At 37.7% G+C, this 26,622-nt stretch overlaps 1 protein-coding gene across 1 annotated transcript in view; it reads left to right on the top strand.

Annotated features, from left to right (window-relative positions):
• Window positions 1-312: 312 nt before the first annotated feature.
• The window catches only part of LOC132149146 (potassium voltage-gated channel subfamily H member 6-like), a 52,983-nt gene continuing 26,673 nt past the window's right edge, over window positions 313-26,622 (top strand). Inside the window, exons 1-6 of the mRNA XM_059558117.1 lie at window positions 313-894; window positions 8,102-8,332; window positions 11,922-12,074; window positions 15,304-15,407; window positions 15,493-15,742; window positions 17,313-17,515. Coding sequence (XP_059414100.1) covers window positions 819-894; window positions 8,102-8,332; window positions 11,922-12,074; window positions 15,304-15,407; window positions 15,493-15,742; window positions 17,313-17,515 — 1,017 coding nt within the window. The 5' untranslated portion in view covers window positions 313-818. The remainder of the gene's footprint in view (window positions 895-8,101; window positions 8,333-11,921; window positions 12,075-15,303; window positions 15,408-15,492; window positions 15,743-17,312; window positions 17,516-26,622) is intronic.

Raw genomic sequence — 26,622 nt, 5'->3', positions numbered from 1 at the left:
TTGAAGTTAGTGAGCAGGCAGAGAAAAACAGAAAGCCTGGAGTGGAGCTCGATCGGAGTGATTACATAACGCCTTCGCTCGACTTGAACATCAGCATAGCCATATTTGCAGGCTCAGTAGTTATTTATACTTATGTATTTTCCCTCTGCTATAAAATACCTTAAACTTAAACGCTATTAAAGGTTGCCTACTCTACTGCTGTGTTTAGTGGAAATGCTCGTTTATGGACTGTATCCCACTAGGACATACCTTTCAGAGCGATAAACGCTCTCTGAGAGAGAGAGAGAGAGAGAGAGAGAGAGAGGAGCATGAGCGCGCATCTGTCTTCTGTCAAACGTGACAGCTGTGTCCACTGCCTCCCTGTGAACGCATCGTACCATGTTTCCACAATGAGCTTCATCAGCCAAGCCGCACGTTGCCTCTCAGGTGTCGAGCGTCAGTTGTGCTGTTTTCTGTCTGTTCTTCTATTTTTCGTTCAGAGTATAAGTCTTATTTCGGGGAGCGCTTTGGTGCGTTACTATTGCGCGCAGCGACATTTCATCTGACGGCGCGAGAGTTTCGAGTCCCAAAACTGCAAGACATTTGCTTTCATTCAAACGCGCTTTCTTTTTATTTGCATTTCAACTCGGCGACTTTTCACTTTCTCGAGGATCGCACTGGATTTCTGTGTCATTTTTGTTGGTTTCCTGGACTATAAAGACTTGTTTCCTTCGCAATGCGTTCGACTTTTAGATTATCTTCGTCTGTCTTGCTCGCTCGTTCTTGAATAAGAGAGAAAACCAGAATAACAGGGCTCTTGAATCTGTCCACGCGTGAAAATGCCTATACGCCGGGGACACGTCGCTCTCCAGAACACTTATCTGGACACCATCATCAGGAAATTCGACGGGCATAGTGAGTTTCAAAACTTTTTATTTTCTTCCTTTAGGTTGTAAGATATTTTATAGCCGGAAACATGTTATTTTAGCCTAAAACATTAGATATAGTATTGTTTGTTGATGTAATTGTTTATTGATCATTGGGGGTCATAATGGGTAAAGAGAGTAGCCTACCCATCGTAAGTGTGGAGGTCAGTCATGTAAAGTTGAGATTTGATTTGCATTGCACTGTTGATCATCAGGCAGGGGCGATTCTAGGATTTTGATTTTAGGGGGGCTCAGCCCCCAATAAGGGTATGATTAAAAAAATATTATTTGACTATTAGGGTAGGGTGGTATGCTACTAACCTTACTGACTGAGCCATATACAACACTGTAATAAAAAAATAATTATTGGATGTGACCACTAGAAAATAGGGAATGTCGATTTTTTTTTTTTTTTTTTTACAATGAAGACCTCCTGATTCATTCACTGTTCAAACACACGCACACATGTTTCCAGTACAAACACAACATTTTACTGTTTGCATTTCTATGCTCACATACAAACCTCAGATAGGATTTTTTTCCTTTGACGATACCACTGCTTTTTCTTATAAAATGTACAGGGAAATTGGCAGACAATTAAAACAATGTCAGGGTTCAATGAGTGAAATGAATCTTGGGAACACAGTTGTATTGTGTGTGTGAGAGGCTGTCTACGTTCTATTCTCACCTGACTGTTGCTCATTTGCAGACCTACTCCCGCACGACAAGAAAAAAATGTCGTATATCCATCTACAATGAAATATAAATTATTTTAGTTTTTTAGCTTTTTAGCCTTTATAATTGTAATGATATTAAAACATCCTAGTCATCGGAAAGAAGGAGGCGGGAACCGGCGGACAATCAAATAACATTTTAATTACAAAAATAAACAAAACAGCGCACCAGCCCCTCACGGACGACTGGTGCGCTCAAATAAAAACCAAAACACAACTAAAATCCCAGGCCTTGTCCTCTCTCGTCCTTCACTGTCGTCGCTCCAGTTTTATATCCTTCCATCTCCTCGAGACCGGCGGTGGGCCACAGGTGCCACTGATTTGCCCAATCATTGCCGGCCTCACTCCTTGTTCCCATGTCCCTCGGCCCCGCCCCACTCGCCACATAACCCCATCGCCCCTCGCAGGCCGGGGGGTACCCACGAGACTGCGCTCTACTCCCCCCCCCCCCCTCCCTCCGGGGGGGACCGCTCACGGGGACCTGCGGGAACCTGGGGATAGGACAGACGAGGTGAGAGAAAAGGAGATGGAAGGAGGAGCGACAGAGACGAGAGAGGGGAGAGAGAAAAAAAAAAAAAATTCCGGTTCCCAGACGCACTGCTGCTCGGCCCTCCACCGGCTGGGCGATCTCCTCCGCGGTGCCTGGCGGTGGCACTGGACGGCCCTCGGCGGACGGCACGACACCCCTCCGCCGCCCGGTGGACGGCGACGGCTCCTCCGGTTTTGGGCAGCCGGCAGGAGTCCCCCGTTCCCTGCTCCTCCGGATACCTTCACGGAAGCAGCAGGCTCCGGCCCCCTGGCGAACGGCGCCGACTCCTCCGCTCCCTCACGGACGGCAGCCGTCCCTCCTTATCGTGGGCGGTCGGCAGCGAGCTCGCCCGTCCCCGGCAACTCGCTCCAGTCCACCGCCTCGAGCGTCCATGGCGGCATCCTCCTCGTCTGCTCGATGGCACCGCGGATTCACCACAGCGGCGAGGGATCTTCAGCAGCGCGTCCCTCCTTCTCCCGGGCTTCGGCACCACTGTAATGATATTTAAACATCCTAGTCATCGGCAAGAAGGAGGCGGGAACCGGCGGACAATCAAATAACATTTTAATTACAAAAATAAACACAAACAGCGCACCGGCCCCTCACGGACGACTGGTGCGCTCAAATAAAAACCAAAACACAACTAAAATCCCAGGCCTGGTCCTCTCTCGTCCTTCACTGTCGTCGCTCCAGTTTTATATCCTTCCATCTCCTACGTGGGACTCGAGACCGGCGGTGGGCCACAGGTGCCACTGATTTGCCCAATCATTGCCGGCCTCACTCCTTGTTCCCACGTCTCTCGGCCCCGCCCCACTCGCCACAATAATCAACAATACGGTTGGATATTCATAAAGTCACCCCATCAAAACTGATGTCATTTTAAGTATTTTAACTAACCAGCTAATATTCATTAAGAATATAGACAAACCATGTATTAATGTAATTGTCTATTGGCAATTTGATTAATCTGTTCTATATTTATTTCTATTTATTAAAAATAACAACATGAATTATCAATTTGCCACTTCTATAAATCAAGTACAAATCTAGTATAAATAGTATAAATCAAGAAAATCAAAAATCCCTTTACTCTACGCTTACTCTAATTTATGTATCATGACACTCCTCCTGATTCATTATTACTTAATACAAAACTATATTTAATAATACAAAACAAAATAAATCCACATTCTCTCTCTGGGCCATCTAGTGCTTTCAGACAATGATGTGTGTCTTTAATCATTTCTGTGCATGGCTGCATAATGTAATGTCAAAATACATAATAATATGTCTGTAATTTTAAAAAGTAAATGAAAATAAATCATGATCGTTTTCTGAATCTAAAGTATGTTTTCATGGGTGTTAATCACTTCATTTTTGTAGGAATAAAAAACAACTATCACACAAGGGCTGAAGGTGAACGCAGTGAAACGTATTGGTATTGGATGAGAAACCGAGCCGTCCCGTGTGCTCCCAATGCTCCAGTAACATTACATTATGTAAACTGCAATGCATATATGACAAAGAACTGCACCGATGCAGATGTAATATCATAGCATAATATGTAATATCATATGGCTGAAGCCCCCCTAAAAAGGGCCTAGTGACGCCCCTGTCATCAGGTAAGAGCAAAAAAACAAAAACCGCCTTATTTTATCTACATTATGCAAATGCGGTGGAAAAAAAACTAATCTTTCATATGGAAAATTGCTAACAACCATCTGTCATCTGTTTTTCCATTCTTCTCTGTATGTGTGCGCGTGCACGCTTGTGTATATTATCTCGTGCACCTGCCCTGTTTATTCAGTGATGTTTCCTGATTTTATGTTTTGGAGAAATGTGTCATCACACATAATTACATAACCTTAAGATCAGTAATATCAGATTTGATCTATCATTAGTTATTTAAACATTTCCAAAGTGTAGCTACTATTTCACCACATTTGTCTTGTATGCATGAACCTTCACACTCTCTGTTTAAAAGTCTACAGGAGGAAGCATGCGGAGCGTGATTTCACCAAGTACAACATGTTCCTGGATCAACAGTCCAATCAACCAATCAGAAAAGAGATATACATTTTCAGGAAATATCTGTTTTAGGCTTATAATCAGGGTTAGGTGTTTCTACAGTCTTGTTAACCAGCTATCATTTTCCACTGATTTTAGGAATAAATTATGGGTAGGGTTAGGTTTAGGGGTAGGGATTGGGTCTATATTTTGGACAATAATGTTGATCCAGGATCATCAAAATATGTTGATCCAGGAACATGTCTTACTTGGCAAAATCACGGTGACGAATGACGCATATTAACCCAAGGTTTTCAAGTTTTATGTGCAAAAGCTCTTTGACATTATCCAAATCCTAACCTTTCCTCACAAGCTAAATTTATCTAAGTCTTACTAAACCCAGAACCTGGCCTATGCCTGCTTTATAAGACCCTCAAAGAGGGTACTTCCAAATAACAAAGGCTACGTTATCTTAGTAAAAGTTTCTCCATGTTTCATACTGTAAATACAGGTTTTAGCAGTGGGCTCCAAAAATGTTACAAATAAGCCAGTGTGTGTTTTTCGGCAAACAGCTGCAAACTAACTTCTAGCAATGAGGAGGTAACCATAGCAACAGTATACTGCTCGAGCGCTTTTGATTGGGAGGGTGGTCTGTCCATAAATCATAACAGATAGATTAGTATTGTCATTATGTGCCAGTTTGTTATAGGTTTTTAAATCAAAAATATGTGAGAGAAATCTTAGTGTTTTGTTTAAAAAGTCTCACATGAATGACATTTCATAATTGATGGTGCTATTGGCAACAAATTGCAGTCCTATAATTTCCATTTAATGAAACGAACAGATTTAGTCCTGAAAATTAACTTTACATTTACACATTATACATATTTCTTTTTAAAAATCTTAAAAACATCTAGTTATCGTTACACCTTTTAATCATGGCTTTGTCTTTGTTCCTGTATACACTATTCATGAATCCCAGTAGTTGCACACACACTTTTGAACTCTTTGAATTCTTGTATTTTTATTCTTTAGCCTGCTTTTGCTCTACGTTAGCTGTTATTTGTGAGAACGTCTAATCATTTATGTCATAGTTTCTTCTCCCTCTTCCGGATTAGTTATGTGTGTATTGCTTTTTGCTATGCATTGTCATCTTTTAAGTACACATGCATGTATATACAGTAAATGTGAATGTGACCCTGCCGCTCCTCCCTTCACTCCCTATCAGTTAAGGCTAAGTGTCATTTTGCGACTGCTAGGCAACCATCTTGTTTCGTTGTGTTCTGTTTCTGAAGTAAAAAGGTGATAATGAGTTTGATGCAGGGGGGCATTAAAGTTTGTGTCACCAAACACAATTATCATTCAGAGATGGAGAAACAGTATTAAAGGGGCCATGAACTGCCTTTGTTTTTTGTTTTATAGGCTACTGTTTACGGTACACTTATAATATTATGAAGATTTTTACATAAAAACTATCATAATTTAGAAGTAATAGGCTATTTTCTGTCCTGTTTTGACCCCCCTCATCAGGACGCTCTGTTTGTGTGGTGGATTGTAGACTCACCCACTGCTATGTTTGGCTAACAGTTGTGTATGTTTGATGCCTAAATACTCAGGACATATCAAATGTGTAATAACATACAAAGCAATAGTGATCACGTTATTCACTTTTATGTGGTGCGACATTACTGTCAGATCCAATATAGTCATCAGCACATCATTGTCTTTTAGTTTTAGTTTGTGTGCCTTGTTTGTAAACGAATCTGTGGTAAAATGAAGTGAACAAAGGACCAAGTTCTTACTGACATGGCACCACACAGTGTCTTGGTGTCTTCGGAGCCATCTCTATTTGGTTTTTGCGACGACCTGCATTTGCCTCTCTCATTATTTACACTAGCCTATGTGTGAATTGGTGGGCGGGGCTAAACAGGCAGTGATGTAGAAGCAGGTGTTGATCTTCTCCTGTGGAGATGGTGTTTAGCCACACTATTACATCATAAAGTGGAACATTCCATCAGCTGTTGTTTGGGCAGATTGGCTTCAATATAAGCTGTTTTTAGACTAATGAGAAAGTTTTGAGTTCTGAAACTCTGAAATTTGGTTTCTCAATTCATGACCCCTTTAAAATTCAGAGATAAAAGAAGGCAGTCTGTGTGTCCTTAAAGGCTTATACCCTTTAATACATATACAATTTAATTTGCTATATCTTCAGTTCAAAGCATATCCTCAAACCTTGTTAAGAGCAAACTTTGTTGCTTTCCATCTGTTGAAGCTGATGTGTGAAGCTCTTGTTGCAAAATATAGCACCACTGTCAGCAGATTTCCTGTTTAAATAAAAGCAGTCATTGTAAATACAGAAAATTTGGTGTAGTAATGTAAAGGCAAATAAAGTAGAAGGTAAGAAAAGAAAGTCATATAACAGACAAAGTCAAAAGCATCTCTAGTATAGCCAAGTATATGGATATGTGTTCAAGGTTTGTTTGTTTTTATTCGTCTTTTAAACCTTGAAACTAGTAACTCTTAATAAGACAGTTCAGTTACACAAATGTCTTCTCTAGCAGTTGTTTTGTATGTTAGTTTCAAACTTCAAACTTTAAATACATAGTTCACAACCCTCTTTGAAAATTGATAATAATAATAAAAATAATTTTGAATGTTTTGGCCAACAAGTAATAATAATAATAATAATAATAACAATCATCATCATCTTATTATTATTATTATTATACATTTTCAGTAGGGTTGTGAACTACGCTAGAGAAGACATTTGCATAACTGAACTTTCTTATTAAGAGCTACTAATTTCCAGGTTTAAAAGATAAAACAAACAAACAAACAAACAAACAATCAAACAAAAATATAGGCTTGTTCAGTCACAGTTGCTCATTTGCACTTATTTGCTGATTTAAACATTCAAGCGTTTTAAAACATTCTCGCACATTCGGAGCTAGTGAGAGAGCCGTGATTCAGACAATGTGCGTACACAGAATTGATTCCTTTTTTGCGTATCCTTGCTTCTGAATGAAGAAAATACACACAAAATTATCTCTAAATAATTGTCTCTGCAAGTATTCTTGTAAATGCAGTCGGTTTTATCTTAAGTGAATGTAAAATGTGGAGAAATAAATCTCCCTTTGCATCATTATATTGGATCCATGCATTCAGTCTTAAAGGGGCAGCAGCCTGTGAATACCTGCTTTTCCATTAGTGCCATCTGCTGTTAGAGAGTGACATTTGCATCTCATTCACAAATTTCAAATCAGACCATTCTGTTTTTGCTTCAAATTTTGAAATTATGCAATCCAAATAATGTATATTTAGTATCTTTTTTGGATAGTAATTCAAATGCAGTGGTTGCCTCTGATTTTAAATAGAGCACAGGCAAAGCCTTTGTTTATATGAAGATATTTCTTTTAGTTTTATAATTTTTTTATTCAATTTGGGAGTTTTATTTAACATTTCAATTTCACAAATAAATATGCAGCATTTTGTATGAGAAATAATAAAAAAACACATTTCCATGTATAATTTGTCTTAAATCTCATTTTGTAAAAAAATAAATATATAAATAAATTGTAAGAAAATTGTGTGGTATAATCTGTATTCACATCACATCGTAAGTTTAGTGAATCATTACATCCCTATTTGCTACTAGTTTTTGCTGATCATGCTGATTTGTCCACAGGTAAGTTCAGCCGATGTCTTTTTTAATTCTGGCTAGTTAAATTCATTTTGGGCTACCAAAATCTGAAGTCTGTCTGCCAGAAGGGCTACCAGGGATTTACAAATTTTGTGAGCCCTTCCATAGACCTACAACATGCCCCTCAAAATGTCTGTGTGTGTTAAATGACCTTTTTTTTCCCAATAACAGCGGAACTGTTTATTTTAATTAGTCTTTCTTAACCCTTCTTCCCTTACCTGACCAGATCGTAAATTCCTGATCGCCAACGCCCAGGTGAAGAACTGCGGGATCATCTACTGCAATGAGGGCTTCTGTCAGATGTTTGGTTTCTCGCGAGCGGAGATCATGCAGCAGTCCTGCATGTGTCAGTTTCTGGTGGGGCCGGGCACTATGAAGAGCGCCCTGGCACAGCTGGCACAGGCCCTGCTCGGGTCAGAGGAGCGCAAGGTGGAGATCCTGTACTACTCTAAGGAAGGTATGCTAGGCTTAGCAAGGATTTCACTCACTTTTTTCTTATACACCAAAATTTAGAACTTGATATTTGTGCCTGATGTTTTGATGGGCATGAGCAGATAAAAAACTTATTTTTTTGCCCTCTACTTTCACACTGACAGGTACTATTAGTTTTATGAGATAGTCTTTTGGCAGTGTGCTGATATTCACATCATTACTATAGCAACCGATGCAGATTCACCAGATACTGATGACACTGTCTGAATGGTGCATTTCATCTCATCAATCATAAACATTGGTTTGGACAACCAAATCGGAATTGTGCAGTGTGAATAAAGCCTAAATGGAGTTTGGGTCTATTGAGTTCAATAGGAAATGCATCAACACAGGAAAGGAATCTGTGTCTTACGAGTTTAACATTACAGTTCAAAAGTTTGGTGTTAGTAAGATTTTTTAATTTAAGAACTTAATACTTTAATTCACCAAGGATGCATTAAATTGATTTATAAATGTTGTTCTAAACTTTATATTCATGAAAGGATCCTGAAAAAATGTATCACGGTTTCCACAAAAATATTAAGCAGCACAACTGTTTTCAACATTGATAAGAAATGTTTTCAGTGTTGATATTAATAAGAATTTTTTTTTTTTTTTTTATAAAGCAAATCAGCATATTACAGTTTCTGAAGGATTATGTTACACTGAAGACCGGAGTAATGATGCTGAAAATTGCATTTTAAAAAATATTAAATAAATAGAAAACATAATATAATAGTTCCACAATAGTTTTTATTAAATTTGATCAAATAATTGCAGCTTTTGTTGATCATGAGAGACTTCTTTCAAAAACATAAAAAAATTGTACCAGCCCTGAACTTTTTATCTACAGTATGTAGAGATGTGGAGATGAGATGTTACCAATAGGACTTGCCTTTCAGGAACTTAGGAACAGTTTTTTATTATGAACTTTTGAATAGTTACCAGCATTTCACTCTGTACACACCTACCAACCATATCTACATGAAGACATTTCTGAAATTAGTAATCCCCATGTATCATTACATGGAGAGTAACCTGTTGGTGGACTGGCTTAATACAGAGACCAGCTGAGGGCCTGTCTGTCTGGCAGAGCTCTTTAGTCTCCTCAGACAGGAACTGATGAATGGAGTCGCTGGCTGCATGTTGCTAAGGCATTGTGTGTATGTGCGTGGTTAACTCAGCTAGAAAGTAGACAGGTGTTCCTTCGGCCCAGGAAACGATGCACTGATAACATTACCATGACAACAAGACTCACACCCATATCACAATGAGTGCATTGAGATCAGATGCACACATAGGCCAACATTCACACACGCACATGTGCCAGTGTCCCTATCCATTACATATTTTTTTTGTGGATACAGTGTCTTGATCTGTGTCACAGTTGAGCTGGAGACTGAACAACACCTTTGAGTGTGAGTGTGTGTGTGTGTGTGTGTGTGTGTGTGTGTGTGAGGGCAGGGTCTATATTTAGTGTGGTTGATGGCCTGCTTCAGTCAAGAGCTGAGGGGGGTCTGGCTGACTTTAATCATGCTGTTCTTTCTCTGTTTTTTCTGTCCTCCTTCCCATCACTCTCTCGCTGCTCTGCAGTCTCATTACTTTGGTTTCAAGCTCTCATCTGACTCCTTTATTGTCTTTCTGTTCATCATCTTGTCTGGGTTAAAAGTACTACACATAACGTTTTGATTTCTCTTGAGCAGTGTGCCATAAAGAGAGTTTACAGATCATTAAAGCCTCATAGCCAAAGTTTAAGTGACTTCTGAATGTTCTCGGTGCATCAGTGTGTTTGTCTGTCTGGGAGGTTTGGAGAGCAGGGAGTTTAACCAATTAGAAATTATCCTCAGGGGTGAAATCACTTTCACATGCATGAACCAGGTGTGGATGTTATAAGACAGAACTGCTGTCACCTGAATCAGCAGATTGGCTTTATTTTGAAATAAAACCCTAATCTACACTACTGTTCAAAAGTTTGGGGTTGGTAAGATTTTTGAAAGAAGCCTCTTATGTTCACCAGGGCTGGATTTATTTGATCAAAAAAACAGGGAAAACTGTAATATTGTAAAAAATATTTTATTCCTGTAATGGCAAAGCTGAGTTTTTATTACTCCAGTCTTCAGTGTCATGTGATCTTTCAGAATCATTCTGATTTGGTGATCAAGAAACATTTATCATTTTTAATCACCAATAGTGAAAACAGTTGTGATGGTTAATTTTTTTTTTTTGTGGAAACCATATATATATATATATATATATATATATATATATATATATATATATATATATATATATATATATATATATATATATATATATATATATATATATATATATATATATATATATATATATATATATTTATTTATTTATTTATTATTATTTTTTTTAAGTTATTTTAGAGTAGAAAGTTCAAAAGCATTTATTTTGTAACATTATAAATGTCTTATCTGTACTGGGGTTTTCAATTTAATGCATCCTCACTGAATAAAAGTAATAATTTCTCAGACAGGGAATGCTTTAACAAGACTTTCCAAAGTACTTCTACAAGGCCAACATACATGCTTAAAAGGAAAGTTTTTTAAGAACCAGAATTTAAAAGGATATTAAGATATCTTTAATACTTATTGAGTTACAGGCATGCAAACTTGAAGCAAAAAACAACAACAAAAAGTGCTTTTTGTCATTTCTGAACTGTCACCATTGGCATAAAATTAAACAATGATTGCTAAAATCAAAAGATTTTACTAACAGACCTACCAATTTATTTTAATTGTAATGTTTTTATTTAAAAATAAAATAAAGATGTTGCCAGATTTCTAAAGTTGTTTTTACACCACTGAGAACTGGCTACAAATCTCAGGTGAAAAGTGTCATTTTTACTCAGTAAAGTTACTCAGTAAATGTACATCTGTGACATTTAATATTCTGGCTTTCTTCTCTATATATGTTTCTTTCAACAGAAAAAATATTAACAAAATCAAAAATTTGACTTGGGGACCTCTGGTTGAGTTGACACATAATGACCCAATAAGCCTTTTGGGGAATGGATGGATAAATAGATGTTGTTGTTTTTTTTTTTGCTTCTTGTATGCTTAACCTTTTGAATTAAAATGTTTAAAATGAAAAGAGGGTGAAGGCATTATGATTTTATTGCTACCCCACGGTGGGGTAATGAAAGCGCTCTGTATACGGTACTTGAAATTAATTTGAACAGTTTTAGAATGAGTTTTAATAGGCTATGTAATAAATATGGGAAAGTTTTCAAGACCCAACACAAAAATTAAACCAAAACTGAAAGTACGTGTAACAGCAACTCCTGGACTCCCATATTTAATAGATTTATGTTTCCTCATAATCATAGATTTCAGACCCCCGTGTGTGTGTGGGAGTGTGTGTGTTTGTGTAAGTGTGAGTGTATTTGGACTACTCACAGCCCTCACACTGGTATTTATAACAGCTCTTCATGAAAACTAAACTATACTTGTGATGTATTTTGTACTTAGACGTGTCTCCTTGACATTCCTGTCACTCTCCGTTCATTCTCTTTCTCTTCTGTGTGTGCCTGTGACTTTCAGGGACATGTAGGCCATGCTTGGTTGATGTCGTTCCAGTAAAGAATGAGGAAGGAGTCGTAATCATGTTCATCCTAAACTTCCAGGAGCTTTTAGACCTGTCCATGAAAAAAGGTGGCATCAAACAGCGAATGACACACAGTTGGCTACGGGCAGGTGCGTGTCCCCCTTTCTCTGTGTGTGGGAGAGATTCTGGCCCTTTCTGTAAAAGCCTTTTAAGGTAAACACATTGACTGCTGTGCTTGGTGTGACGGCCGGTGTGTAGGTGTAGCCAGAGGCAGCATTTGATAAAGGTGGGCTGCATCCGAAAACTGAAAAATGCTGCCTTCGGAGGTCGCATTCCAAGGTAGGAAGGCATCAAGGCACGTCCGAAATCAATGTCAGCTTCATTTCCTGTCTTCTGAGATGCCTTCGTCTGGCCGGTTTTTGAAGGCAGCATAGATGTATCCTTCGCTGCCTTTGATATCCCACAATCCCGTTCGTTCCATTCTGTGACAGTTAAGCCAAAAAATAAAGATGGCGTCTGAAAGTTGCGGTCGGTGGTCAGTTTGTGTGTAAATGTATGTTTCTGAACAACGTTTTCCACTTTTTATGTAATTTCTAGTGAGAAATTAACATTGCAGTAATGAAATATCCACTCAGTTATCACCAAAGCTCTCTATATTTTGCTGTCGATCATTAAACCATTACTCCTCCTCAGAAGCCTGTCCGAAATCCGTTTCATGAGGTGCCTTCGGGCAAAAACGCTGCCTGCAAAGTCATTGCCTGATTAGACAGCAAGCAGCAAGTCACCTGCCTAAGTTTTCGGATGCAGCCGTGGTGTCAAATTTTGGTTTCAGAGTGTTTTATGTACACTCACCTAAAGGATTATTAGGACCACCTGTTCAATTTCTCATTAATGCAATTTTCTAATCAACCAATCACATGGCAGTTGCTCCAATGCATTTGGGGTGTGGTCCTGGTCAAGACAATCTCCTGAACTCCAAACTGAATGTCAGAATGGGAAAGAAAGGTGATTTAAGCAATTTTGAGCGTGGCATGGTTGTTGGTGCCAGACGGGCCGGTCTGAGTATTTCACAATCTGCTCAGTTACTGGGATTTTCACGCACAACCATTTCTAGGGTTTACAAAGAATGGTGTGAAAAGGGAAAAACATCCAGTATGCGGCAGTCCTGTGGGCGAAAATGCCTTGTTGATGCCAGAGGTCAGAGGAGAATGGGCCGACTGATTCAAGCTGATAGAAGAGCAACTTTGACTGAAATAACCACTCGTTACAACCGAGGTATGCAGCAAAGCATTTGTGAAGCCACAACACACACAACCTTGAGGCGGATGGGCTACAACAGCAGAAGACCCCACCGGGTACCACTCATCTCCACTACAAATAGGAAAAAGAGGCTACATTTTGCACGAGCTCAACAAAATTGGACAATTGAAGACTGGAAAAATGTTGCCTGGTCTGATGAATCTCTGATGATTTCTGTTGAGACATTCAGATGGTAGTCAGAATTTAGCGTAAACAGAATGAGAACATGGATCCATCATGCCTTTTTTACCACTGTGCAGGCTGGTGGTGTAATGGTGTGGGGGATGTTTTCTTGGCACACTTTAGGCCCCTTAGTGCCAATTGGGCATCGTTTAAATGCCACGGCCTACCTGAGCATTGTTTCTGACCATGTCCATCCCTTTATGGCTACTTCCAGCAGGATAATGCACCATGTCACAAAGCTCGAATCATTTCAAACTGGTTTCTTTAACATGACAATGAGTTCACTGTACTAAAATGGCCCCCACAGTCAGCAGATCTCAACCCAATAGAGCATCTTTGGGATGTGGTGGAACGGGAACTTCGTGCCCTGGATGTGCATCCCACAAATCTCCATCAACTGCAAGATGCTATCCTATCAATATGGGCCAACATTTCTAAAGAATGCTTTCAGCACCTTGTTGAATCAATGCAACTTAGAATTAAGGCAGTTCTGAAGGCGAAAGGGGGTCAAACACAGTATTTGTATGGTGTTCCTAATAATTCTTTAGGTTAGTGTATGTGTGTGTGTGTGTGTGTGTCTATGCCTGGCCCATCATTTCTGTTCACAGTGTTGCTTTAACTTTTATATTAGAAAATTTACATAAATAACTATACATTTAATAATAGTAATAAGTAAATAAATAAGGTTAACGTATGAAGTTATTTTGTTTTTAAATATATAAATGATTATCATTATATTTAATTATATGTGGACTATATATGGGAAATTAAATTTTTAGATTGAATAGTTAAAAATGCATATGCAAATATTAATAATAAACAAATGAATAGTAATAATAATAATAATGATTATTAAAATATTAATATTTTTATTAAAATAAAAATATTTTAAGTTATCATATATAATGAATTAAAGTATATAAAAATATTACTAATTATGTAGTAATATGTGACCCTGGACCACAAAAGTCACTGGGGTATATTTGTAGCAATATCCAAAAATACATTGTATGGGTCTTTTATTCAAAGAACAATTAGGATATTAAGAAAAAAATCATATTTCATGAAGATATTTTATACATTTCCTGCTGTAAGTATATCAAAACTTTTTTTGAAAAATTTTCTATTCGTAATATGCACTGCTAAGAACTTCAGTTGGACAACTTTAAAGGAGATTTTCTCAGTATTTAGATTTTTCTTGCTGCTTCAGATTCCAGATTTTCAAATGGTTGTATCTCGGCCAAATATTGTCCGATCCTAATAAACCATACATCAATGGAAAGCTTATTTATTCAGTTTTCAGTGTCTAATGAGGTATAAATCTCAATTTTGAAAAATTTACACTTAGGTCACATATATGCATTACTAGTAATGTATATAATGTTTTTTTATTATTGTTAACAGTACTTTTTTAGTATTAATATAAATAATTCAGTCGTTATTAATTAAAAACAATTTATTTAAAAATAAAATATAAAAATAGAATATTTAAAAATGAATAAATATAGTTAATTTTTTATTTATTTTTTATTATTATTAGTAGTAGTATTATGTTTATTTATCCAACAAATCTGATATTCATCAAAGGCTTTTATCGAAAGAGACACTAAATTTATTACAGGGAGCATCTCCTGTATATCATAATGGTTTCTCCTAGACAGCAGTGTATTTAAATGGAGAGAAACGGTCTTCTGCCCCTATTAGTGTCTTCCCTAAAGTTTTAAAAGAGACCTCATCAGTATCACACACTGAGCTCAGATTTGTCAGGTGTGATTAAAATGACTTCAAAACCAAAAAGACCAGAAAGACAAGAACTAATTTCTCACCAGTTATGTCTCTTGAGCTTTGAGCAAAAATATTCCTCTTAGGTTACTGAACCTTATGTTTGTGTATCAGATCAGAAACGTAAGAAGAGGCTGCGAATGCCCTCTCTCCGTGTCAAGCGACAGCCGTCCATCCCTACGGACCACTTTGAGGGAGTGGTGGTGGACTTCCTACAGGTACATGTGTGCATATGCGACACACATCCGAGTTCATTTTGCCACAGACACATGATCTACAACTCCCCCCCTGTGTGTCCTGCAGCCTCCTTGTGAGGAGGTGGCCCTGAAAGACCTCCAGATGTCTCCAGACAGCTGCTTGAAATCAGAGACTCAGGCCTTGATTCAGCAGACCCCCTCCACATACAGCTTCTCATCCCCACTCACTCGGCCCTCAGACCGGCTAGAGCCCTGCGGACCCCCTCTCAAACACAGCCACTCCAGAGAGAGCGTGCACAGCCTCCGGCGGGCCTCCTCGCTGCACGACATCGACGGCATGAGGGACCAGTGGAGCGGTATGAGTGTTTGTGTTTGCACTTCTCTAGCTCCTACTGTAAACAACATACTGTCACAAACATCGATTTTGTGCAAAACTTCATTATTTATACATTATCAGAAAGTACCAGGGTAAAAAAGACCTCAAGGCAAGTTTGAATCTAGTGTCGGTGTGACATCCTGCCTTTGTGTGGTCTGCTGGTTGATTGAAAAAATAAAGATGATATCTCATATCACAGATTCACAGTTTGATTTAGGTTTTCAATACAACTTATGAATCTGTTTACCAAGCAATATTCATTAAATATACTCTTGTATCTCTAAAACTCACTCACATTTGTTCTAGATCATCAGACGTGACGTAATGGGGATATAAAACACTTAACGTGGGTTAATGTACCAAAAAATACCAAAAGAAAACCCCATTTCTCTCAGACAGTACTTGTAATAAACATTCACTGAAAACAACACCATAATTCACAAAAAAAAGTTTTATATTTTTTCTTTAAACTTTCAAATTGCAACTATAAAACACAGAATTTCTCCTAAACCTTAGTTTGTCTACACATTTTCGTTAATAAAAATCCATTATAAAGTAAGGGCTTGAAATAGAAATATTGTAGGATTAGCTTTTTGGCATAAAATATTTATTAAAAGAAAAATCTCGAAATTTTCTAGGACATTAAGGCACATTTTCATACTGTAAATAAAGAAAACTATATTTTTCTTCAGCAAGGATGCATCATTGCTTGATCTAAAGTGACTTGATCTGACAGTAAGTGTTACTGTTTCTGATTATCAAAGAATCCTGAAGAAGTGTATCAGCACAACTGTGTTCAGCATCGTTAATAATGAGAAATGTTTCTTGAGCGCCTAGAATGATTTTTAAAAGATCATGTAACACTGATGACTGTCAGCTTAATCCTGTATAAAGCCCCATTTGATCAGCTCTATGGTCTTTGCTTTAACTAAACTCTTCCATTAGCATTGAACAGGAGTACCATGACCGAGTATAGGATGTGCTTTCAATAGAAATGAAGTGTTACATTTGAATTTATCTTTGACTACATAAGTCTGATCAAAACAAATTTAATAAAAATGAGCTAGTATCCTTTTCTAATGGAGTTTGTGGAACAACTCCAAAAAGCAGCACAAAGCATAATGAGCATAACAAAGCGGTTCCTTTGAACATGTTTAATTGTAACATTTAATTCTCTGGAAGTCCAGAAAGAGTCTTGGTAGCTCCCCAGTGAAATGGGCACATGTGGTGGCCTGACAGGCCTGTTTCTGTAGCTGTAGTCCTAATCAATGCTTTTGTGTGACTGTGATTTCCCACAGCCACCCCGATGTGCCTGCCGCTATACATGTGTGTGTGCATGTGCTCTAAATAGTTTATCTTGTCACAACATTTCTGTTTGATCCTGGATCAACATAACTGTCCAGAAATATAGACCTAACCCAATCCCTACCCCTAAACCGAACCCTTCCCATAATTTATTCCTAAATTCAGAGTGAAATGATAGCTGCTAAAATGAAGTGATAGAGGCGTGACACTAAACTGTGTGTTTGGTTTGCTGTTTTCTTTTTCAGATCTGAAGCCCAGTAACTTTAACTCCACCTCAGACTCTGATTTGATGCGGCACCGTGCTATTGGCCGAATCCCTCAGGTGACGATATCCTTCAGCTCAGACCGTGTCAGACCACCCTCCCCCACCGAGATCGAGATCATAGCACCCAGCAAGATTAAAGACCGCACACAGAACGTCTCTGAAAAGGTCACTCAAGTCACGCAGGTAATATAAAAAGTACTTGACAGTTCATCTACATATTTCATGCAGGTGTATATATACCAGATTCAGGATATTGTTCCTTATCTTTCTGTTCATTTTAGTGAAGCCTAGAGATTTTGTATTCTAACTCTATTTATTTATGGCGTTGTCGATATACAGTTTGTGATTTAAAAAAAATATTAATAATAATAATTGTAGATTGTAGAAAACTAATTAAGGTAAAAATTAAAGCTGTCAATCAAGTTACATTTTTAATAACATTAAATACACAATGTGCCAAAAAACTTATCTAATTAATTCCAATTATCATATGGTTTTTGATATTTGCACTTCTGTTCAAATTTTTGGGGTTGGTGAGATTTCTTTCAAGATTTGTTTTTAAATAAGTCTGTTATGCTCACCAAGATTGCATTATTTGCTCAAAAATACAGTAAAACTGTAATATTGTGAATTATTATAACAATGTAAAACAAAAGATTGCTTTCTATTTTAATATATTTTAAAATGTATAATTTATTATTAAGTAATTTATTACTGTGATGCAAAGCTGAATTTTTTGCAACGTTGCGCTAATCTTCAGTGTCACATGATCCTTCAGAAATCATTTAGATATGCTGATTTGTTGCTCAAGAAGCATTTCTGATTATTTAAAATGTTGAAATGAATGTAACAAACTAATAGAACTATTTTGTAACAATATACAAATCTTTACTGTCACTTTTGATAATTTTTATGTATCCACACTGAATAAAAAATCTCCAAACTTTTAAACAGTAGCTTATGTCAATATAGCCGAGAAAAGTTTAGAAATGAAAATAACAATAAAGACATTACTATGGCAGAGGAGTAAAAATTGAATAAATATTTTGAGTATTGCATATATTACACACACACACACACACACACACACACACACACACACACACACGCACACACACACACACACACACACACACACACACACACACACACACACACACACACACACACACACACAGTGTGCATTGAAAATAATCACCCCTCTTTAAAATAATCACATTTTTGTTAATTTGCAGCCTAAAATGAGGATGGACACAGTTTTTGTTTTATCCTGCTGTATTTACTCAGTGCAACTTATGACGTCCAGGTGAAAGATATAACACCACCATGTCAGGAAAAAAATTAAACCCAAATTACTGAGTTGGAAAAAGGATCACCCTAATCCTAAAAATAACTCATAAACTCAATCAGGTATAGACAATAACCTTCTCAATGACAGAAAAAGACTTTTGACTTTTAACTTTGATCAGCTGTGTTCATTTTGTTCAGCTCAGCATGAAAAGTGCTTTCCTGGAGCATTTCAGTCCTCAGTAGTGCAACTGAAACAGTGTTTGACAAGGCACTGTCAAAAGATCTCTGGGATCAAGTTGTGGACAGGCACAAGTCAGGAGATGGATAAAAAAAAAATCTGAGGCTTTATCAATGCCTAGAGGCATAGTGAAGACTTCATTAAGAATTAAGTATTACACTTATTAAAATGTGCAAGCTATTTGGGACAACTTAAACTCTCCCTCGATCAGGACTAGAGCTGTAATCGTGCAATAAAAGTTAGGCCCGACAGGACCCGAGCCCGACAGGTTTCGGCCCGAGCCCGACAAGTACATTTTGATTGACAGCTTTTTAAAAGTCCGAACCCGTTTACAGCCCGACATTATTCAAATGTGCACACACAGCTCTTTTGCCTTTTGTCAAGAATGAGTCATTTATACATGTTTTAACATAATTTATTCATAACTAACGTAGACTAGAACTTGGAAGTTGGAATAAAGAAATAAAGTAAGTCCTCTGTAACAACTTAACATCTCAGCACTCTAACATAGATCAATTTTAAATTAAGATGGGTATTTGGCAATAACGAAACTAAGATAATGGCTCAGCTGGATTTGCTTTGCCACTAGCAGCTGACATTTAATAAAAGAACCAACATTAGCGTAAATACTCTACGAGATTAGTCTAGGTCTACATGTTTTTGTGGAGGAATATGATTGAATCCACTGTAGATGGCTCATTATTCACTCATTATTCTCATTTATAAACATGGTCAAAACTTTTCCACACTTCAGACTTTGCTTTAGTTGCTGGTGCAACCAAAACGTAATCGCCAGAGGCAAGCCTCCGTTACACCTACTCAGCATCCCTTTTCGCAACTTTCTCACGCTAATCGAAACACATCACATGACCGCTCATTTACCTCGCAAACCGGAGCGCAAGCCCGAGCCTGGCCCGAGCCCGCGTAAGATGATATAAATTAAGCCCGAACCCGACCGAACCCGATCTTCAGCTCTAATCAGGACGTCGCTCAAACTGGATGAAAAAGCCAGGATGTGGCTCTTCTCCATCCGATTTGAGAATTGATACGCTGGCACCAAATATCAATATTTTAAATAATAAAATAAGGAGCTCTAAATAGATTTTCCTGCTCTCAGCGTCACTACTTCATGGCTCCTCGAGGTGGCACCCAAAACGTGAATGAGGTAAACATGAACATAAGTTAACTAGCTTAAGAAAAAGAGGTTTTTAATAGGATGGTGGACAGAAGTGTGAGTAAAATGTTCCTGTAGCTCAACTGGTAGAGCATTGTGCTATCAAGCTCAAGGTTGGGGGTTCGATTCCCCGGGAACACATGATAGGTAAAAATTGATAGCCCGAATGCACTGTTAGTCGCTTTGGATAAAAGCGTCTGCTAAATGCATAAATTTAATTTAATTTAATTTAATTTAATTTAATTTAATTTAATTTAATTTAATTTAATTTAATTTAATTTAATTTAATTTAATTTAATTTAATTTAATTTAATTTAATTTAATTTAATTTAATTTTAAAATGATAGATGCCCCAGCCATGTTTAACTCCAATGTCTGGACCCACCTTGGCTTTAATACCATTGATGGGACAAACAAATTCAACAAAGAGTACACGCATATGCAAGAACTGCAATATGTGCATGTGCTTTAAAGACTTGCCATTTAAACATTTCATTTGTGTGCTGTTCTGACCCTCATGTTGTCCCAAACCTGTATTAATTTAATTCTTGTGCTGAATGCAAAAGAAAATATTTAAGGTAACCAAACAGTTGCTGGTCCACACTCTGTGATTTCCCACCCCTATTCCCAATGCACACAAACTTCCCAGATTCTTGAGTGCCCTGTTGTCCCCTCAACTGTATCGTGAAACGGTTCATTACCTCAAGGCACTGCACACTGTTGACATGTTGTGGTCAAAGTTGAAAAAAGGTGCCTTTGTGTCCCAGATGTCCCAGCCATTTTTGGACTGTTTTATATAAAATATTTAATTATTAAAAATAAGTTAAAATGACATTGTACTTGGACAAAGTACAAATAAATGAGTCAGAGAATAAATTTATGAAAAAAAATCAAGGCTCAAAATAAATTAAGATTATTGTGGGATGGTCAGTTGAAGTGCTTATGAAGCAATTGAAACCTGTGCAATGGGTTTGCGTTATTTGAATCAGAATGCAAAGCAGTCACATGGTTGTGTGCGAAAACGAAGCTTTGGAGGTCACAGATCAAGAGGTTATGACAAAACGAATCAAGCTCTGATACAGTGCTTCATTGGGAGATATTTTTGTTTTTTTGACACAAGCGTCGAAGCCTTGGTTCCGAATGTCACATCACTACTGTTGTTTGGCAGCTTTACAGTATATCGACCATCGGCCACCCTGCCCTCAAAGACATCCGCATCGACTGTCACTATATATATATATATATATATATATATGTATATGTGTGTATAAAACTGAATCTTTTTACATTTAGACACAGTCACACACATTCGATCTGCACAAGCATCGTCAATCCTCATCAGCCAATGAAAAGGTTGGTGACATTATTTACATGATTTACTATTTTGTAACATCTCCACACAGGTCAGCTAAGTGACCTATATACAGAGACCACTGAGTCCTGTGCCGATGAGGGCAGTGCTTATTTGGTTGTTGTGTAGGGAACGACACATTCTGACACACTTTTCTACCCCTGTGTTTTCTGTGTGATTATTGCAGTGTACTGTCTATACTGGAATGCCTGTCTATGTGTTTAATTTACTCCACATTATGCATTTTACAAAGATTGTGTGGGCCCCTTATGCAAGACCAATTCTTTCTATTAATTAGTTGCTTATTAGCATGTATATTACTTTCATATTAGCTGTTTATTAGTACTTATAAAGCACATATTATTGCCTTATTCTGCATGACAATATTTTAGATCCCTTAATCCACCCCTAAATTTAACAAATTCCTTATTAACTATTAATAAGCAGCAAATTAGGGGTTTGTTCAGAGAAAACTCTTAGTTAATAGTGAACATGTGTTCCCTCTTCTAAAGTGTTACCATATAAAAGCCTGAAAGATGATCGGAACAGTCTGCAATTGCCTTCAAAGTTAAGAGATAAAGTAATACAAAGTACGAAAGTACAAAAAAGAAGGGTGCAGTACAGCAGAGAGAAGAAAATGAGAAAGACATTGAAAATGATGGAGAGAAAGAGATCGTATTGGTGACGTCTCTCTCCATGTACACACGTGGGAGACTGTGTTGTCCTACCAGTGGAAAAATCAATCATGCTGACAAATCTACTGCCAGCTTGCACATTCCTATCATCAAGCCCCTGTGTGTGTCATTAGCTTTTAATGCAGCTTATGACACAGAAGAACTGAATGTTTTGCTCCCTTCTTCCTAATTACAACTGAGTAAATGCAGTGTTTTATTATATATATATATATATATATATATATATATATATATATATATATATATATATATATATATATATATATATATATATATATATATATATATATATATTCATTCAGTTCTTATACATTCATATATATATGTGTGTATATATATATATATATATATATATATATTAGGGGTGTAACGGTACGCAAAAATTTCGGTTCGGTACATACCTCGGTTTTAAAGTCACGGTTCGGTTCATTTTTGGTACAGTAAGGGAAAGAAATGCAAACATTAAACTGCAGGTTTTTCATTACTATAAACTTTTTTTAACAATTTGTTTACACTTTTTAAAAATATTTTTTAATAAAATATATATAAAATTAAAAAAGAATAAGAAATAAAATACTGCTGCAAAGTTCTCCACTAAATAAAATACTCTCAGTCTCAAACCAATACCATATAAATAAAATATAATGAAAAATATAAATAAATAACTATGATTACAGTGCAGCATTAGCAATCCCAGCTTGTAGGCCTGCTCATATTTAAAATATATATATAACTTTTCCAAAGTGTAAAGTTGCAGCATCAACAGTTTCAGTTTTTAGACCTGCTCAGATTTCATTATTGCGTTGGACCGGTCGGAATTAAAAGCAAAGGTCTGTTTAAATGCCGACGGAAGCTGCGTTTGAATTACAATCGTTTTTTTCCTAGTTGTAGTGATGTTCACACTCGCGTGATGCCTTTTGAAAACCTTAGGCTGGTGACGCACTGGCATATTGCACCTGTCAAACATAGTCGAGTTTGCCGTCAATACTGTTGACGGTGTCCTTTATCAGTAGGCTTTATATTTATGCTCAACATGAAGTATAGATATTGTTGTCGTGAAGACAAGATTCTGGTCTGTCGGCGGCCTCCCTCTATATCACCTACAGTAGCAGCAGCGCCGCGTCAGGCACGATCCTGGTGTGTAAAGACAGAAACGCGAAGCAACTGACACGCAGCAGAAACGCCACGCTCACGCCACGCAGCCAGTGTGTCACCGGCCTTAGAATCAGCTGCAGGGCGGGATTTGCGCTGAACGCGGAGACTTCCGCCACTTAATATGTTCGTTTGGAAACACGAAAATGTACCTGTGTTCTGTGCACAAAATATTGTATTCGGTCATTCAGTACACACGTGCACCGTACCGAAAGCCCTGTACCGAAACGGTCTGGTACGAATACACGTACCGTTACACCCCTAATATATATATATATATATATATATATATATTTAATGAAAAGTCTTGATACTTTTGATGACGTTCACAAACAATTGTATTCAATTGTATGGACCAAATACACATATGATCACAAATATCGGCTTTTTTGTTCCACAGAAGAAAGTAAGTCAAAAAGGTTTAGACTGACATGTATGGCCTCAGATTTGTTGATCCGGCAGTTGTTTCAACTTATTTTGAGAATATTAAAAGCATTTTCATTTGCATGATCATGACACGTGTGTATGTGACTGTTACTGTGGATGTGTGTGTGTGTGTGGTTGCTTTCTGCTGCTGACCTTGGCTTCTAGGGCTAATGGAAGTAGAGGGCAGTGGTAGCAGAGGCCAAAGAGACACTGACTGTCCGTTTCTCTACTCACACACACATCTGTGATAAATCTGCATGCAAACACACTCTCTTTCTCTCTGTCTTACTCTTGCTCGCTCTTTCTCTTTCTGTCATTTTATGCTAAAATTCATTTGTTTGTTTGTAAAACATTGTTTCTTTTATTTGTATGTTTAGATTCAATCCCCATAACCCTCAATCAAACCTTTTTAAATTTTAGCTTTCTTTTAATGCATTTAGTATTTATTAAGCCATTTTGAAGCTGCCGGTGTAAGTAATTAGTGTAAAGTTTGTGTATGACCAGTTGAACATTTGCTTGATGTTTTGGTATTAAGGCATATGTACAGTCTGTTGTTTAGTATTACATCCTGAGGTAGAGCTGTAACAGGCAATTCCTGGCTTGATAATTGGGCTTCGATTTGACACTGAGCAAGAAGGGCAATGATTATCTGCATTGATCTTTGTCACTACTGATTTGTCTACATAACATGACATACCTAGTTATGTGACGAGCTGCATTGTTTTTAGTGGACCGGTCTGCAATCTTTGAATGAAGTATGAGGATGAATTACATTGATATTTGGGTTCCTAGAATCACAGATAAATATTAGGGAGGTCATGGAAAGTCAAGAACAGTTTTCCTCTCTCGTTGTTTCCTGTCTCATGCTGTCCTGTCCATTAAATATATAAAAAAAAAGCTCCAAAAATATAGACTACCACTCAGCAGATTGATGTCGGTAAGAATGTTTTTGAAATAAGTCACAAAAGTGTGCTCAAAATGGCTGCTGATAAAAAAAAATATATAAAGTAAAAAAAAAAACATACAGTAAAACACTGTTATATTGTTCTACATATAGTCACAAGGAAGATGAAGAATAGGATTAAATAATACAACGTTTATTAAAAGACTCCCAAGTTTATTAAGGATATTCACAATCAAAACTATGCTTAGCACAAACCACAACTGACAACAGAAGAGTGAAACAGAGCAACATAAATACAAGGCAAATAAGGAAACGAATGAATAACACATGTGATGATTAATTAATATCCACGACAACCAATAAATCCAAAGGAATTACAGAATACAGACTAAAAAGTACATGAAAATGAAACTAAAACAACATAATGGTGAAATTACACCCCCTCCCTTCCAAAAGGTGTGACCTAGTGCCATGACAACAGAGCTAAACAAATGAACAAATGAGGGAGGGATGGTGGGGGCCGGACAGGACTGGAGTACAAGGAGTGGGTGAAGGACAGATGACAGGCTGGAGAGCAGATGGGAATGGCCAGATAATGGGAGGAGCATTGATAAGTGGTGGATGACGACGAGACCCTAGTGGCAAAGATGGTGAGTGTCTGATGGCACAGACCCAGAGCAGAGCAGAGATGAAAGTCCCCAGCGCCGTCGATGAAGGGAGGAGCCATGTTGGAAGTAATGCTGAAGACACCAGGGGGCCGACTTACAGAGATGAAGCCAATGGGCAGGGCAGAGACGGAGAGCCAAATTGCCAGGGTGACATCAATGGTCCTGAGGGCCAATGCGGAGTGGGGGACCCGGGAGACTGTAGAGAAGCTGAAGCAAGTGAGGACCAAGGTGGAGCTGGAGAATAGGAGGAGCCTTCTGGAGCCATGGGGTGGAGGGATGAGGTGAAGCTGGTGGAGTGGAATCACATAGCAATGCAAGGACGACGACTGATCAAGGTGGAGCCAGTGGGTTGATGGGCCAAGGTGGAATCCAGGCCTTGGAGGCTGGAGGTGAAGACAGGGGATCTTCACTCCATGGCAGTGCTGGAGACTGGAAGACCTGCAGCGAAACAAAGCTCCAGGATGGCGCTGAATGAGGGTGAGCTGAGGGGCAATGGTAATTAGCCCGGTCTGGAACAGTGACTTTATGATCTCATCGTCAAAAGGACTGGTGACAGCAGGAATGCAGATGTCTTTGGTTTAGAAAGTTAAGAAAGTTCCAGTTCTCACAAGCAATAGCGGCGAATTGAGCAGAATAATCCATTTAGGTGGTCGGTTTTTCCATAACATATAGTTCGAAGGAAGGTGAAGAATAGGATGAAACAATATGAAGTTTAATTAATGACTCATTCACATACGAAACAGTGTGCATAGCACAAACAACAACTGACAACAGAAGAGTGAAGCAGAGCAACATAAATACATGGCAAATGAGGGAACTAATGACTAACACCTGTTATAATATATGAACGTCCATGACAACAAAAGAGAAGCTGGAATCTGAGATCAAGGAAAACATGAATTACAGAATATAAAAAAGTACTGACTCCAAAGGTCAATTATGAAGGATGGGAAATTATGAAAAGGATGTTGTTATGCACACTCTGTAAATAGTTAAAAAAGAAATCATCTGTAATTTCTCTAATAATTATGCAGGTTTCTGCAGTAAATATGCACAATAATCTGAATAAATACGCCTGTGACATATGCAGGCCACAGTGCAGCTACATAGTGCAAATGTTGTGAATCCAAGAATATCAGTACCAAGCAAAGTATAGATAACAGTAACAGTGTTCAATACATTAGCATCATTTACAGTCTCCACCAATTCACTTTCTTTAAACAGTTTCTTTACTGAACTGGAGATTTTCGTTATTTTACTATTACTTGTTTAACACTAGATAGTATTGTTAATAATAGTAATTTAAAAAAAGGTTCTTTTTTAAGAACTTTCAGTTTACAGAAATATGTTTTGTAGTATTGTTAATTCACTGTGTATGTGATAAAGGGATTT

Source organism: Carassius carassius, chromosome 9, assembly GCF_963082965.1.
Source record: "Carassius carassius chromosome 9, fCarCar2.1, whole genome shotgun sequence".
Classification (NCBI taxonomy): Eukaryota; Metazoa; Chordata; class Actinopteri; order Cypriniformes; family Cyprinidae; genus Carassius; species Carassius carassius.
Note: the sequence above shows the minus strand (reverse complement) of the source record. Positions and strands in the feature narration are given on the sequence as shown.